The sequence below is a fragment of the Varanus komodoensis genome, unplaced genomic scaffold, assembly GCF_004798865.1.
Source record: "Varanus komodoensis strain SLA01 unplaced genomic scaffold, ASM479886v1 scaffold3, whole genome shotgun sequence".
Taxonomy (NCBI): domain Eukaryota; kingdom Metazoa; phylum Chordata; class Lepidosauria; order Squamata; family Varanidae; genus Varanus; species Varanus komodoensis.
In genome coordinates, this window is record NW_025335761.1 from 12726302 (window position 1) to 12742517 (window position 16216).

Consider the following 16216-nt stretch of genomic DNA (forward strand, 5'->3'; position numbering starts at 1 on the left):
GGAAAAGGATAAATGCACCTAATGGTTATAGAATGGAACTGATTATAAATTTAATTAAAACACTTTCCTACTGAGTAAGATGACAAAGTAAGGACAAGCATGTGGCATGTGTGATGACAGGAGAAAATGGGACACACAGTAAAAGACACATCGTCATTAATCCCCCTCAAAGTACCCCCCTCACTCCAAACACACTTATTCCATCGTCCTTGCCACTTTCTGAAGCAGATGTGGAAGTCCTCTTTCATGAGTGTCTTTAGTTGCGCTGTTGTGGTTGCCTCAATGTCCTGAATCAATTCAAAATGCACACCGCTTCTGGTACTGCAATTTCTGTCAAATAAAAACATTATGGTGTGTTCTCATCCACCTTGTTCACCAGATCTTGAGACTTGTCCCCAAAGTCAAAATGACCATGAAAGTTAAATGTTTTAAATCAGTTCAGGACATCGAGGCAGCCATGACAGCACAACTAGAGACACTCACAAAAGAGGACTTCCAGAACTGCTTCTGAAAACGCAAGCATTGAAAACATGAAGGACAACTTGGGAGCACAACAGACAATGCTTATGTCACAACCGTGATTTTTTCACTTTGCTTGTAGTTCAAACATAGATGCATCATTTTAATTTTGGAACCATTTTATCTCAACTCTAATGTTCAAACTCTAGATTGTTTGAAGTTAGAGTTGTTCAGACTATGAGGCACCACTATATACTATTTATCTTTCTTAGGAATTGCCAGAAAATAGTGCCAAATTAATTGGATGACTGAAGCTCCTGTGAATGAGAGGTTCTCAATTTATTCCAGGGGAAGTATGTCCTCACAGATCGGCTTTTCTTGTCAAAACCAGGAGAAAAGCCATTCTGGCAAGAGAATTCTTGCCTTCAGAACAGATCATTGGCTTAAGCTGTCCATAAGTGTGTTTCCCAACCTCTGTCTCCACTCCCTGTTTTCTATTGCCGGCACATGTAAAATGATATCAGTGTTACAGAGCTGTTGTAAATGTAACGGAGAGTTTTATGTGAAATGATTTCAATACTCAAAAGGCTAGAAAAATGGGACAGTGGTGGTGGTGATGATTTACTAATACTACAGTATTAGTTTTTATACTTAAATGTCACCAAACCTCCCATATCTTCTCACACCAAATAAAGGGTCTTTGGTGGGTCTCTAATGCCTATGTATTAACTGTATATTTAAAAACAAGCCTTGTTGCACTCCTACCAGTTATTAGAAAGCAGAATCCAGGACGCTTACCTAAAAAACGAAGATGTGCTGAGAGATTGTATGCAAATCCTTCAGGTACAAAGGAATAATCAGCTTCGTCTTCTGGGGTTACATCATCAATGGTCAATTTATGTATTCTGAAGAACACAGATATTTTTGTTTGAGAGCATAGCTCACTATGCAGGACAAATTTTATCTTCAAACTGGAAGGGCAAGGTTAGAAAGAATCCCACATGTATATATACATATTTATTTTCTAAGTTGTGATAAATAAGCAATATATGGCAACCTGTCTCCCAATATGGCTTTTTGGCAAGGACCATCACTTGATTAAGATAAAATCAATGGTATGGCATCAGTCCAGTTACCTGCAGGCCCACGCCCGGAGGGATCCTGGAGGGCACAACAACGAACTATTTCCTTCTTTCCTTGGGATCACATGCAAGCACTGTGCCAGGTCATCACAGGCGATGGAAGGCATCTATGCAAGCCTCTAACATCCCTGTCTGTGCTCATATGAGCCAATACATACAATTTTCTTAACCAGGTGAAAAAATGGAAATGTTGGAACCACACTATAATGGGCTGGTCCAGCGTCTACACACATGGAATGCAGACAGGGCTCCATTGTGGCTATTAGAATCTTCCCACAGATTGCAGTGGACTGGGCTGAGTCCTAAGGCTCAGTTGTCAATTCAGATGAAGACTGCAGCCAAATGAGACTTTGAACGGCAGCACTGAAGGAACTAGAAATGGTCATCAAGTGTACGGATGTTTTATTGCAGACCAAGATCACCCACAGGATTGCATTCCTGATCAATATGTATTTAAAATAAAGTGAAAGCTGGAGAGTGATGAAAGCTGACAGGAAGAAAATGGAGACATTTGAAACATGGTGCTACAGGAGAGCTTTGCAAATACACTGGACTGACAGAAAGACAAACAAGTGGGTCCTAGATCAAATCAAACCAGAACATGCCCTGAAAGCAGACATGATGAAACTGGGGCTGTTGTACTTTGGACACATCATGGGAAGGCAAGACTTCCTGGAGAAGACAATCGTGCTAGTAAAAGTTGAAGGCAGAAGAAGAGGAAGACCAAATCCTAGATGGACTGATCTCATGAAGGAAGCCCTAACCTTGAGTTTTCAAGAGCCAAGCAGGGCTGTCAATGACAGGACAATTTTGAGGGCACTCATACATGGGGTCACTGCATGCCAGAGGTGATGAGTTGGCATGTAACAACAACAGCACACTGCGGTTAGGTATCTGGGGGCATTTCATAAAGTAGTGGCGATTTTCAATATACAGTGTAGGCCATCATGTTACATTGAATGCACAGTCCCAGACAAACTATTTGAATTCCTAGAAATTCAAAGATGTTCCCATTTACTGTTGGCAGTCACCTAAATGCAGATCAATGGCATTCATTAGGGCATGTCTGAAAAGTGGGAAAAATATATCATTTTTGAACATTCACAACGTTCATCTCAGATCAGAATTTGAATAGGAATCTCAGTATTCACTATAGCATAATGGCTGGCTATATACAACTCTATATCTGTTTAAACACCAATAGCATTCTTAAATATCTGCTTCCCTCTCACAGGGAAGCTAACCGTCTGATTATCACAAAACCCAGCATGCAAGACTGGTTTATATACCACCCCTGTTCTTTCACCACATCCAGTCAAAGGGAACTTGTATGTCCTTGCTCAGTATTTTGAAGCATGACTTACCTGCCAATATGAGAGATCTTAATCCGCTCATCTGGGATCACCTCCTTCCCATTTTTCAGCCAGATGCCTTTCACGTTCTCATCTGAAACCTCACACTTGAACACAGCCTGGTCCCGTGCCTTCACTGTTAGGTCTGCAATACTTTGGTACACCTCCAGCTTCTTCTCTGAGGTCATGAATTTGGGGATGAAGCAACACAAACATCAGCAGGTCAGAGGTCAACAAAGGACCAAAGTTATTGATGTGGCTTTTACAAAAAGAAGAGGCTAAAGAAACTGTTTAGGGAAAGGCGAAATAGGAAGAGACATCCAGAGCACGTGAATGACTTTAAAGAGACTTGATAAGCAGACACCTGTTACTATCAGGATATCTATTACATCCGGCACATAGGCCTAACAATCCTTCTTAATACACTCTGGAGGCCCGCACGATTAGCCGCACCACAGTTAGCAAACTACTTATCCGCCTTTATTATACCAAAGAGCACTTTAGTGCTGGTCTCCAAAATTTACATTAAAAAGAAAAATCATATTACTTAGCTCTCACCTTGTACAATCAGTTCAGCAACAGACTCGCCACCATTTGTCTTCAGCTTGTAGTGCCCATTATCTTCCTTGGTGGATTCATTTATGATGAGGTAATGCTTTTTTCCATCTGTTTTGAAGCGGTATTTGAATGCCTCTTCCCGAGTGAGCTCTACTCCATCTTTCTCCCTAGAAGGATCACATTGCATTGTGCTGACGTGGCAGTCATTGGGCTGCCCACATTTCATTGTGTGCCCTTTGGTGAAACCAACTGGTTCATATATGAAGTGGACACAGTTTTACCCCCCTAGATGTTGCATGGGAAAGAATTAATTCATGCTGATGAAATGCAAACCCCAGCAGGAATACACAAACCTTGTGGGACTCGATGACAAGGTTTCAAGGTGGCTAGATGGAGGGGATGCAGTGGATGTGGTTTACCTGGATTTCAGCAAGGCCTTTGACAAAGTGCCCCATGATATCCTGGATGAGAAATAGAGGAGTTTTGAGATAGACCAATGCACTGTCCGATGGATTAGGGCATGGCTGACTGACCAAAAGCAGAGGGTAAATATTAGTGGGGAATCATTGGGATGGTGGCCAGTGACAAGTGGGGTCCCCCAAGGCTCTGTCCTGGGGCCGATCCTGTTTAATCTTTTCATCAACGACATGGAAGATGGAATTCTGAACGAATTCACAGGTGATACTAAAACTGGGACAGTGGCCACAACTGAGGAGCAGGTACTCCAGATCCAAAAGGATCTGGACAGACTATGGAAGTGGGCAGGAGACAACAGGACAGCATTCAATGTGGATAAGTGCAAGGTCTTGCACTTGGGGCATAGGAATGGGTGTCATAAGTACAGGTTAGGGGACAAGTGGCTGGAGAGCAGCACTTGTGAAAGGAACCTCAGGGTGTTGGTTGACTGCAGGGTAAACATGAGTCAGCAGTGTGATGCGGTGGTCAAGAGGGCAAAAGCCACCCTTGGTTGCATAGCCAGAAGTGTGGCTTCTAGATCGAGAGAGGTATTACTACTACTCTATATGACTCTGGTGCACCTGCAACTGGAGTACTGCATTCAGTTTTGGGTCCCTCATTACAGGAAGGATATAGCCAGGTTAGAGTCAGTGCAGTGTAGGGCCACAGTGTTGGTGGCCGGTTTGCAGGGGATGCTGTATGAGGCAAGACTGAGGGAACTGGGCCTTTTCAGCTTGGAGAAGAGGAGACTCCAAGGGGATCTGTTGGCGACATATAGGTACGTGACGGGGTGTCACATGGAGGTGGGTAGAGACCTGTTCTCCCCTGCAGAGGAGGGCAGAATGCATTCTAATGGAGCAAAGCTCAGGGAACCAAGGTTCAATTTAGATGCCAGGAAGTACTTCCTGACAGTTAGGACCCTGAGGGTATGGAATGGGCTTCCACAGGAGGTGGTTGATGCCCCTTCGGTGTTCAAGGTTAGGCTAGACATGCATATGGTGGGCATGTTGTGAGCGGAGCTGGCTGGAGCTGGGGGGTCAGACTAGATGGCCCAGGAGGACCCTTCTGACTCACTCTGTTTCTATGTTTTCTATGTTTCTAAATGCAGGGCCCTACAGGAAGGTTCCATTCTGAAAGGCAAAGTCGTTTCAAATCAGATAAATAGAAAAGGAGAGGGCTAAGCTACACTTAGTGCCAATTATGCGGTTTTCTGTATTAGCACAGAGCTTTTCAGAAATAACTGGGGCAGTGAGGTGGGGTGTGATCTGAAGCCTGGCATGGGGTGTTAGAGTGATTTAACTTAGTTCCTCATTGTGGTCCAGATTCCACTCCCTTCCTCTGTATGCTTGCTATTTGTAGTTTCTCTGTAAACTTATTCCCTTGCAAATAGCCACCCGTGGGTTGGAGATCCAGACTGGGACTGCAGTAAGGTGCCAAAGGTTAACGTTTCCTGCTCCCCACATGCCAAGGTCCTGATGGTGGTTATTTGTGAAAGAGAAATTCTTCACTCAAGGACAAACTATTTGATTAGCATTACATGTTGTTAGACTCTGGATGTTTATTGCTATATTTTATGTTTTTGAATTTTCTTTTAAAGGCAACATGCATTTTTCCATAACAATTTTATATTGTGTTGACACAGATTAATTTCTGGTGCCATTGAAATGATAGAAACCCATGTTGGAGATGCCGTTTTAGAGGTCTGTCATAAATTCTTTTGGGTTCTGGCGATCTTTAAAACGGAGACAACTGCATTTTAATCTTTGTCTTACATCCATTCCATAGCTATCAATAATTTGTAATGAGAATTTAGTTCAGGGAGTAGTTATGAGCCAGAGGATCAGATATTGGCAGTTATGCTGAGTTTTGGGAGAAATGAGTTCCAGTTTTCTGGGCCTGATGAACTGTATCTTACAGTAATAAAGAAACCGGCAAACTAAAGAATCAGCCAGCCTTGACTTGAATGTCACCAACAGGTATGATGTAGTAGATAAAGTGGCATTCATGGGAACCTTGCATGGAAGTCATCATGTCATACTTGAATTCTTGATTCTGAAGGAACCAAAAGCCAACTGTGGCCAAATGCATACCAAGGATTTTAGGAAAGCCAGTTTTAATAAGCTTAGGACAATGATATGTAAGGTTCCATGGCAAGCAACTAATGAGAAGAGGAGTCCAAGAAGGATGGGAATTCTTTAAAAAGGAAGTTTTAAAGGCACAATTACAAACAATTTCTACAAAGAAGAAGGCAGAAGATTAGCAGAGGAAGTAAATGTGGGTTCATCAAGAGCTTAAATATGACCTGAAAATAAGAAGGTCATGTACAGGAAGGAGAAGAAGGGGCAGGAACAAAGTACAAGTACAAAGAACAAAGAGTACAAGCAGGTAGCATGGAACCCCTAATTACTTTGAATAAGTTCAGATCTGCAGGGCCTGATGAACTGTATCCCAGAGGAATAATTGACAGAAGAACTGGCAGAATTACTGTCTATTGACTTTAACAAATGTGAGTGTTTCTTTTGTCATCCATATAGGCATTTTCTTTCTTGTTGCTACAGGAATTGTCTTTTGGCTTTCTTCCCTAACAGTGTCTCTGCTTTCAGTCCACAGTTCTGGCGCACAGTCAATTAAGTGGAGCAATGTGAATCTGTTCTTTATGTGGACTTTATGTTTCTGATCTCAGCAAAGCTTTTGATAAAGTACCCCATTATATTCTGATTAGCAAACTTGCTAAAAGTGGACTGGGTAGAACAACTACCACAGTTGACTAATGAATCTGGCTCAAACTGCACTTTCTACTGGCACATTCTCAAACTGGGAGAGGCAACAAGTGGGGTACCACAGAGATCAGTCCTGGGCCCAATGCTCTTTAGCATTTTTATTAATGATTTGGATGAGGATTCAAAGAATGATTATCATATCTGCAGATGACACCAAAGCAAGTGGGACAGCTAATACCATGGAAGGCAGCAGGAGAAAAATCAAAGTTATCTTGATAGGCTGGAGCACTGGGCTGCAAAAGATGAAATGAAATTCAGTAAGGACAATCGTAAACTTCTGCAACTAAGAAAAAGAAATCAAAATCCATAGTTACAAGATGGGGGATGCTTGGCTCATCAGTACTGCAAGCAAGAAGGATCTTGGACTTGCAGTAAATCACAACCTGACTATGAGTGAACAATGTGGTGTGGGTATAAAAAAGGCAAATGCTGTTTTGGACTGCATTAATAGAAGTATCAGTTCCAAATCAAATGAAGTGTTAGTTCTCTGCTCAGCAGTGACTAAGCCTCCTCCTGAGTTCTGTGTCCAGTTCTGGGCACCACAGTTTAAGAAAGATGCAGACAAGCTGAGAAGGGTTCGGAGGAGGGCAGCAAGGGTGATCCAGGGACTGGAAACAAAGCCCTGTGAGGAGAGACTGGAAGAAATGGGCATGTTTACCCTGGAGAAGAGAAGACTGCAGGGAGCTATGACAGCACTTTTCAATTGCTTAAGGCTGTCACACAGTGGAGGGTCATGACTACTTCTTGATCGTGCCAGAATGCAAGGCATGGTTTCATGGTCTCAAGTTACAGGCAGCCAAATTCTGGCTGGATAGCAGAAAAAACTTCCTATTGTTAGAGCAATGCAACAATGGAACCAATTAGCTAGAGAGGTCATGGGCTCTTTCACACTAAAGGCATCCAAGATGCAGCTATCCGTTAGGGATGCTTTAACTTAGAGTCCTGCATTCTGCTAGAGGCTGGGAATGATGGCCTTTCTGTTCTTTTCCAACTCTTTTATTCTATGATCCTCGGATAACTTTAAAAGAACATTGACTAGCAAATGTATTACTTGTGCTATTTTATCTTAAGTGTGATGTATAGCTAATTACCAGCTTTGTGCATTTGTTTAAATCATGTCCCTCTCCCCTGCCCCTGAGAAGAGTAGATGAGGACTAGCACTTTGCTCTGAGAACACTGGAGGCATTGTGAAAACAGTCTATAGCTTTGCACCTACAATTGCAAATGATCATGAGAGCATTAAATACGGAAGTGAAAGGCAAGGCTGGTTTACACATTACAACAAGCACACAGAAGATATGTGGAATCTGCATGATGCCATGTGGAAGGACTGGGGGGGGTCCCCAAGCACAGGAGGCGCCTTACCAACTTTGGAAGCAAATGAAATAATGCACCTTGCCAGCTAAAGAAGGCTCTCCTGTAAGACCATGAAGTCCAGAGTCTAAAATTACCAGACTATATCATTGCCAGATACAGCTTCTGTCTGGCAGCTGCCCCGTGCAGCAGCTGTAAGGGGTGGACACACTTGCTGGGCAAATGGTGATGGTGGTTATGAACTTATACCCAGCCTTTCAGCAGGACTACACAAAACAACTTCCATAAAAGCCATTCAGACAAAGCAAACTAATGTGAGAAAGCTGACAAGCTTTCTATCCATAAAGAGGGCCTAAATTCACTTCAAACAACATTTCAAATGAAAAACCTCAATTGTAATCAGGCTGACAGCAATGTGACAACAGCTTGAAAAGCAGCAGAATCTAGCTTCTGAAAAGGCCCACCTGAATAACTATTTCTTTGCTGTTGCTGTAAAAGCAGGTAGATAGCTGTATCTCTCTCATTGCCGCTACCAACAAAGGTCGTCTCCTGCACATCCTTCTGCTTCTGTTTAGACCATGGGGGTACCCAGTGGCTAGCCACTGGACAAGGATGGCCATGTCTCCTCTAATGGTGAACAGTCCTCTATTTGAAGAGCTTCTAGAGGTCTGTCCTCTATTTTGCAGTGTCCTCCATCTGAAAAGCTGTTCAACCCAAGCTAAAAGATAAAGAACCCTCAAGCTGGGCTTGAAGCTGACCTTCATCAGCATCTGGACAGCAGACTGAGCAAAGCACACAAGTCACCTGGTCACAGGTTTCCAGACTATGATGAGATGCACTGCATTTCTATTTAAATTATAATAACTGTTTCAAAATGTGCATCTGTCTATATACATTAGCACACAAAATTTATGCAAATCTGTGACCTCTTTTGTTCTCTTTTTTGGTAATTCAAAAGTTACCATCCTATTTTGCAGGAGAACAAAGAGTACATTGCCTTCATCACCCTTAGAGTTTCCACGCCATTACTACTCAATGAAAGAAAACATGTCTTGATAATATGGAAACATCACAGGATGTGAGCAATCCACATCGCAAGTTGCTTTATCCTATAATGTATTAAATGTATTATTATTTATAGATTTCTATACCACCCAGTAGCTGTCAGGGTGGCTAACAAGAGCTGTATGTTACCCTTTCCAATGAATGCCAAGAACATGTTACTGAGTATGAGGAGGAATGAGGAGGAAGGCCCAGCTGTGACTGCCAATGAGAGAGATTCAGCTGCACTTGCCGAACCCAGCTCAGACGTATGTGTACTGTCAGTTTACCCCAGACTGTTTCTTGGTTAACAGCTCCCTCAGACCTATCGGACTCTAATTATAAGTTTGAGGCAGGAAAAACTTAGTATTTATAGTATAAAGGGAGCTTGGGACATGCTCACATCTTTACATCAAAGAAGCTTCATGGTGCAAATGATTTGAATGTTTTGGCATAAGTATACTGAGGGAGATTAAGAGCAAGGTGTGGTTAATCACATCAAATAATCTCAGTAAGAGTGAATCAGTAGGAAGGTTCTTAATACTGACAAGGTTGTTCTCATAAAATTGAACTTAACAGGCTCCAGGAAATTCACACTGGGGAAAAGCCCAAGAAAATGTTCTGGCTGTTTTACGTTCTTTTGGAATGGGTCAAAAGTTATACACAGGTGTGTACACACAGGTGGGTGTCATACACATAGACACACTATCTCGCAGAGGTCGAAATACATTTTTAATAGCTAGAAATTTTATTTCCAATGAATTAATCATTGTGGAAGGGAAAGCATAATGAAAGGCAGGGGGTTGTAAATGAATGTATATTAGAGAGCTTGTATTAATGAAAATGAAATGCTAGGAAGTGAGAAAAAGTCACCTGCTACAAGGAACTGATCAATATGTATCTCAAAAACTACACTGAGAGCCAGTGTGGTGTAGTGGTTAAGAGTGCGGGACTGGGACTCAGACAATCTGGGTTCTAGTCCCGCTCAGCCATGGAGCCAACTGGGTGACTTGGGGCCAGTCACAGACTCTCAGCCCAACCTACCTCACAGGGTTGTTGTTGTGGGGATAAGATGGAGGAGGAGAATGATGTAAGCTGCTTTGAGCCCTTTGTAGGAAAAAGGCAGGATATAAATCGATAGATAGATAGATAGAGTATTGTCCCAGAGACTATCCCAAAGATTATGACAGACTTATATAAAAATATGTGGCAAGAGTGAGAATTGCCTCAAAGTGAAAGCAGAAGACTGCCTAGCTGTGGAAGACTGGAAAAACAAGCTGGCTCAGTATGCAACAACAGCGAAGCTAACTATGTTAACAGAAGACCAGTTAAAGAATTTACTCACAGATGGATGGTTTACTATGAACAATCTAAATAATGGTTAAAGAAAATATAATTCTTTCAAATGTTTGTGATTACTATTCGTTACCAAAAGCAATCTTATGGTCTATAACTGGTTGCATAGGCTGGATAAATATATGACTGAGATGTGAAGGGACCAGATGGAAAAGAGGTTGATAGAGACCTTTGTTACTTGTAAATGTGTTGAAATGAGGAGTTGCTTGCTAAATCTTTGGAACAACCATTGGTGTCTCTCCCCCCTCCCCCAGTTGTTTTATATCTGAAAAACAAATAAAAAGATCTGGGTGTGGGGAAAAAAAAACTGTATGTCACAGACACTGTATGAAGATGCCTTCCAGGAGGTTTTCACAACATTTAGCTGGGCTCTTTGCAGAAGGCAGCCTCCAAGGACTAATGTGCTGGGACAGCCACATCTCAACAGCAGCCTCTTATCATATGAACCTGCTTACACACTTAGCTCTCCAACAATGGCTCTGCTTTGAATCCTGCTGCTCTTTGAGGAGGCAATGTTACAACCAAGGTTATTGAACCTCTTCCTCTGGAAGTCCTGGTTAATAATTTTCCACTTGCTGAATTTAGGAGATAGGACAAAAACACTAGTGTTCAGATCTTTGTTTGACCTTTAATTTAATTGCAGCAGGTTGCTAGTAATGTTATAGTAATGGTTTGGTTAATGTGATTAATCAAAACTGTTAATATTGTTTTGGTTTTCTGTTCCTATTTTATGTTATGTTATTGGGTGTGCTAAAAATAGCTGCTAGTTGCCGTGAGGGTCCCTTTTGTGAACAGAAGGTGAAACCCAAATGCCACTGCTATGATGACGATGATGCATCCAAAGTTAGGCTGCGTAAGAACATAAGGATAGTCATGTTGGATCAGGTGAACTATCAACTGAGCCCAGCATCTACTTATCCCGGGGCCAATCAGCTGCCTATAGGATCCCATAAGCAGCATGCAAGGACAAGGGCATCCTCCTGCCCAAGGACCCCAGCAACCAGTGTACCTAAGCACACTGCCTCTGCTCTTCGAAGTAGTATACAGCCCCCAGGTCTACTAGCCACTGAAAGCCTCTTCCCCCATGAATATGTCAGCTACCCCTTTAAAGTCATTCCAAATAGGGCTATGTCACATCTTGTGGAAGCAAATTCCATAGTTTAGTTATGCTCTCTGTGAAGATGTACTTCCTTTAATTTTTCTTGAATCTCTCACCAGTCAGCATCACTAGGTGATCCTTGCTTCTAGCATTATGGGAAAAACAAAAAGATCTCCCCATCCACCTTCTCTGCACCACACACCGATCTGTATGCCTCTATGGTGCCTCTCCCTACCCATCTTTATTCTAAGCTAAACAAACTCAGGTGTTGAGACTTCTCTTCATAGGGAAGTTGCTCCAACTGCTTGATCATCTGAGTTACCCTTTTCGGAACTCTACAACATCCTTTATTAATAGGTGGCAACCAGAATGGGACACAATATTCTAAGTTTGGTCATACCATACCTTTGTATAGGGGGCAGTATGACATTGGAAGTTCTGTTTCCAATGCTGTACCTAACTATGCCCAGCACAGAGCTTGCCCTTCCACACCTGCTGTGCACTGAGTCAACTTTTTCATTGAACGTTCCACCACAAACCCAGATTTTCTCAAAGCAGATCAGTCATCTCAATTCTGGGTAGGCCTTAAATGCCCCCTGGCCTGAATGCTCTTAATCCCATGGCCTTTTGGATAAAGTGCTGTGCTATCTAGCTAATACCACTCCAGTTCCAGGAATGTGGTATCTGTAGTGCCCATGTGTCAGTGCTGTGCCTTTCAACAGCAAACCATCTGCCAGAGAGCCCAGACATCTCTCACATGACTCATATGTTTAGCAGAGGATTTGGGAGGAAGGGGACACACTCCGCTTCAATGTCGGCTTTAAGACTGCAGCCTAGAACACCCTGGAAAACAAATGTTTCCAAAACCATGTTTGCTGATTGACATAAACTCAAGGAGAAGGGAGAGAAACTTTCAGGAAGAGCTGATGAACGGGGGACTATAGTGAAACCTCCTAGCGCTTGCCTATTCTCCCAAAGAAATGCTCTCTCAGTTGTTGGTCCAGTCTCAAAACTGGAGGAAGATAATAAAGAAATAGTTGGGAGACCTTCAGAGAGGAGGGCTGGTGGTTCTTATAGAAAGGGCAGCCAGCATCTCTCCTGTTTGGTGAATTTCTCCCATGACTGGCACATTCTCTAGTTAGCATTCCTGGGAAAGAGAAATTTTGAGAGCTCTATGTTTGCTTTGTGCCTGCCTGCATTCAGCCCTCAGTTAACGGCATTTCATACAGCAGTTAGGCACTGCAACAGACACCCTAGCAGGGAAATGGTTTTACTTTCTGGTTTTGCCCTTTTGGGGGCAAAAAGTATAAAAATAATAATATTTGCATCTCACTTCACAAACTGTGGGGTGCATACATGTTCTTTCCTTGGTAGTGAATGTGGGAAAATTATAGCATGTGAAAAAGCCTTTACACAGATAGATTTGTATAATGGAGTTCCTGGGGAAACTGGAGGAAGTGAACAAACTATTTTTCTTGCCTTGAGACTATGTGGGTGCCCCCTCCTTATTGCCTCAGGGGTCAAATCAGCAGGGCCTGTTTTATTTATTGATTTATTGTATATATATCCCACCTTTTTTCCCTTTCAAGAAACTCCCTTCCTCCTCTCAATCTTATAATCACAACAACAACCCTGTGAGGTACGCTGGTCTGAGAGCCTGTGCCCGGCCCAAAGTCACTTAGTTGGCTCCACGGCCAAGTGGGGACTAGAACCCAGGTCTTTTGAGTCCGTCCCACACTTTTAGCCACTGCACCATACTGGGAATCCATCACCTTTCATCTTCCTTCTAACAAATGGTGGTTATGTGTCTGAGAATTCCTAACCCTGGAAGAGGGATAGGGATGAAGGGTAATTGGTGTATTTTCTGAAAGTCCTCCTTGAAATAGGAGCCCCCACATTTCCGGATCCCACTCCTTGGCGCTTACCACTTCACAGCAGCCCCTTCTTCAGTCACTTCAGCTACAAACTCCACTCTTTCACCAACTGTTACCACCTGGTCTTCCAGAGAATGAGTAATCAGAATGGGAGGCTCTAGAAAAGAGCAGGACACATGAATTTGGAGGACTGAATACAGAAGTGAAACTATGCCAACATTCATTCAATTTTTCTGACCAACTTTTTGTTGCAGCAAGTTATTTTTCCCTTTTTGGAAACCAAGGACAACAGATCCTTGCACTCCCAGAGTGCTTGCCAATGGGCATTTCAGAAAAATATCCAGGGCTAAACTGCCAAATTACATAATGGATTCTACATATTGGAAACTATAAAACTAGGGGAGTGCCCAGTTAGTTTTTCCTCCTCCTTTGCAGTAAATCAGAAATTTGGCACAGTTTATGAGGTCTTCGTAATATAAGAGATTCTAAGTTTTGTTTTTCTAAAAGCTAGATCTGGAAAATTCTGTCCTAAACCTTGGTAAGGTCTCAGAGCAGCAGAAGGGAAGGGTGGTGGGAAGAAGGAAGTGGCTGACTTCAAATTAAGAGGGAAGGAGTGGAAGAGGAAGAGGGACAGGGATGAAGGGTGCAGTTGAATATTCCCTGACCTTGATACACGTAACCTGCAACCTTGTAGCTGGAGCTCTGAATATTCCTCTTCCCCTATCCCCAAAGTCATGAGGTCATAGGATTGCCTAAAACCTTTCTTAAATTTGGTGAGATGACTAATAAGGCCTTTCCTCCTCTTGCCACTAAGCTTCTCAGAAAACAGGTCATGTCTCTGCCCTCATATTGCTAAATTCAGGGTAGGATGCAGAGCTGGTCTCAGCACCTGTCATTCTGGGGCAGCTGCCACCCACCCCATGTTCTGCACCAAGCCTTTCTTGGGTCAATGCCAAGTGGCTGAGTCTCACTGCCATTTTAATTTCCCACAACACCCTAAAGTGACACACTTGATCAGAGACGTGAAGGGGCTACAAGTGGCAGCTACATGCAGGAGTTCAGTGCTGATCAGGACTGTTTCCTGCCACAGCCTACTCAAATCTCACTGCTTTTGCTCCAGGGCAGAGATTCAGGAGCAGCTGCAAGTTCAGCCCTCCCTCCGTAGGCATCATGCATACTGAGTAGGCCTAAGTCTGTCCCAACTCCTCTCAGACTAAGCTAGAAACAGTTTACTCTTTTGTACTGGTCTATTTCCAGCTTTCCTGCTCAAGCTACATATTGGAAACTACCCTTAATATTTTGTAAGTCTCAGAGCCAAACATTATAAAACAAAGCATTATAAAACAAAATATGCCAAAAGCAATATAAGATCTACAAATAATATATTTCATTTTAGTACATCCTCTGGTTTTAGTACAGTCTGTAAGACTGTGTATTTTTTAAAATGTTGATGTAATAAATTTGTGTTTCATTCTTATGCCAAAAATACTCAGAGTAGCATCATGCAGCCTAAACTTTCATATGTTTATTTGGAAGTAAGTTCTATTGAATTCAACCAGTCTTACTCCCAAGTGTACAAAGGACTGTGGACTTAAGCTCACAACAGTTTCTTAGGCAGAAAGATGGTAAATGTGAACATCTTACCCAGTGAGGTTTATAACAGAAAAGTGATTTCTATAGATCTGATCCAAACTGGAACAGGGAAGAGGTTTTTTGAGCATCCTGCAAAAACTTCCCTATGTTCATGGAGGTGCTCCAAAGAGATGCAAATGTGCATGGGTGAGAAAGAACATGCCATGTGGCCTCAGCATCCTGGTCAATGCACCCTCTTTTCCCACACTTGATGGCAATGAAACCACTGAACTGATGATGCATCATGGCAAGACAAGGAACTTTGGCCAAGTTGTATACTCAGAGGTCCATCAGACATAGGGAGCCCCTTACTCCATACATTCCTACCAGTCATATAACATCATCAATGGAGACCCCCTACAAGTTTCTCTCCCTAAGGAGATTCAGGGGAGGTTGCAAGGAGGAGGGGCTTTTCTGTGGCGGCACCCCAATTGTGGAATGCCCTGCCTTTGGAGATTTTGTCAAGCCCCTAGTTTACTGAGTTTTAGGTGCCTGGCAAAAACTTTATTTTTTTGACTTACCTATGGCACTACATCTATATTGACAGCACTATTTTTAATTTACTGTATTAATTTTATTAATTTATGTTTTTGTATGATTATATATATGCTGTGTCTTGTTTATTTATTATAATATTTAACTGTATGATTTTATTTAATGTTATTGACATTTTTATTGCAATGGCTGCCAAAGAAGCATGATGCTAATGAGTGGCTTTTAGAGAAATTTAATAAATAGCCACAATAATAAATGTGGTTATTGTACATATTGACCTCAACACATTTGGGCATGACTAGAGCTGGACTGAGGCTTCAGGGTGAGGAGAATGCTGCTTTGTTTGTCTGCAGCTGATATAAGCACCTAATTTTATCTAATTGGCTCAATGGCTCCATGCCATCATCACTTTCTCTGTGTGATGCTTGATTGGCTGGGCTATGCAGGAATGGAGAAAGAAGATGCTCGGATGCAGTTATAAGAGTGCAACAGCAACAGACTGGGGAGTCTCAGACAGCACACACCAAAAACAGGTAGAGCTTTCATTCTTCAGGGGCCTTTTCACATCCCTCAACAACAGGGGTGCTTTGCCTTGAAAATGTTTTGCATGGAAAAAGTTCAAAATCAGGGATCTGGCACAGATTTCTGAACCTTTCCC

The 16216-nt window shown here is 42.4% G+C and overlaps 1 protein-coding gene across 3 annotated transcripts in view; it reads right to left on the reverse strand.

Annotated features, from left to right (window-relative positions):
• MYBPC3 (myosin binding protein C3) overlaps window positions 1–16216 on the reverse strand; it is a 90073-nt gene that overhangs the window by 30299 nt on the left and 43558 nt on the right. For all 3 annotated transcript variants that reach the window (XM_044436234.1, XM_044436233.1, XM_044436235.1), the window contains exons 16-19: window positions 13483–13588; window positions 3512–3678; window positions 2966–3131; window positions 1258–1364 (exon numbers count right to left, since the gene is read on the reverse strand). In XM_044436234.1, coding sequence (XP_044292169.1) covers window positions 1258–1364; window positions 2966–3131; window positions 3512–3678; window positions 13483–13588 — 546 coding nt within the window. The remainder of the gene's footprint in view (window positions 1–1257; window positions 1365–2965; window positions 3132–3511; window positions 3679–13482; window positions 13589–16216) is intronic.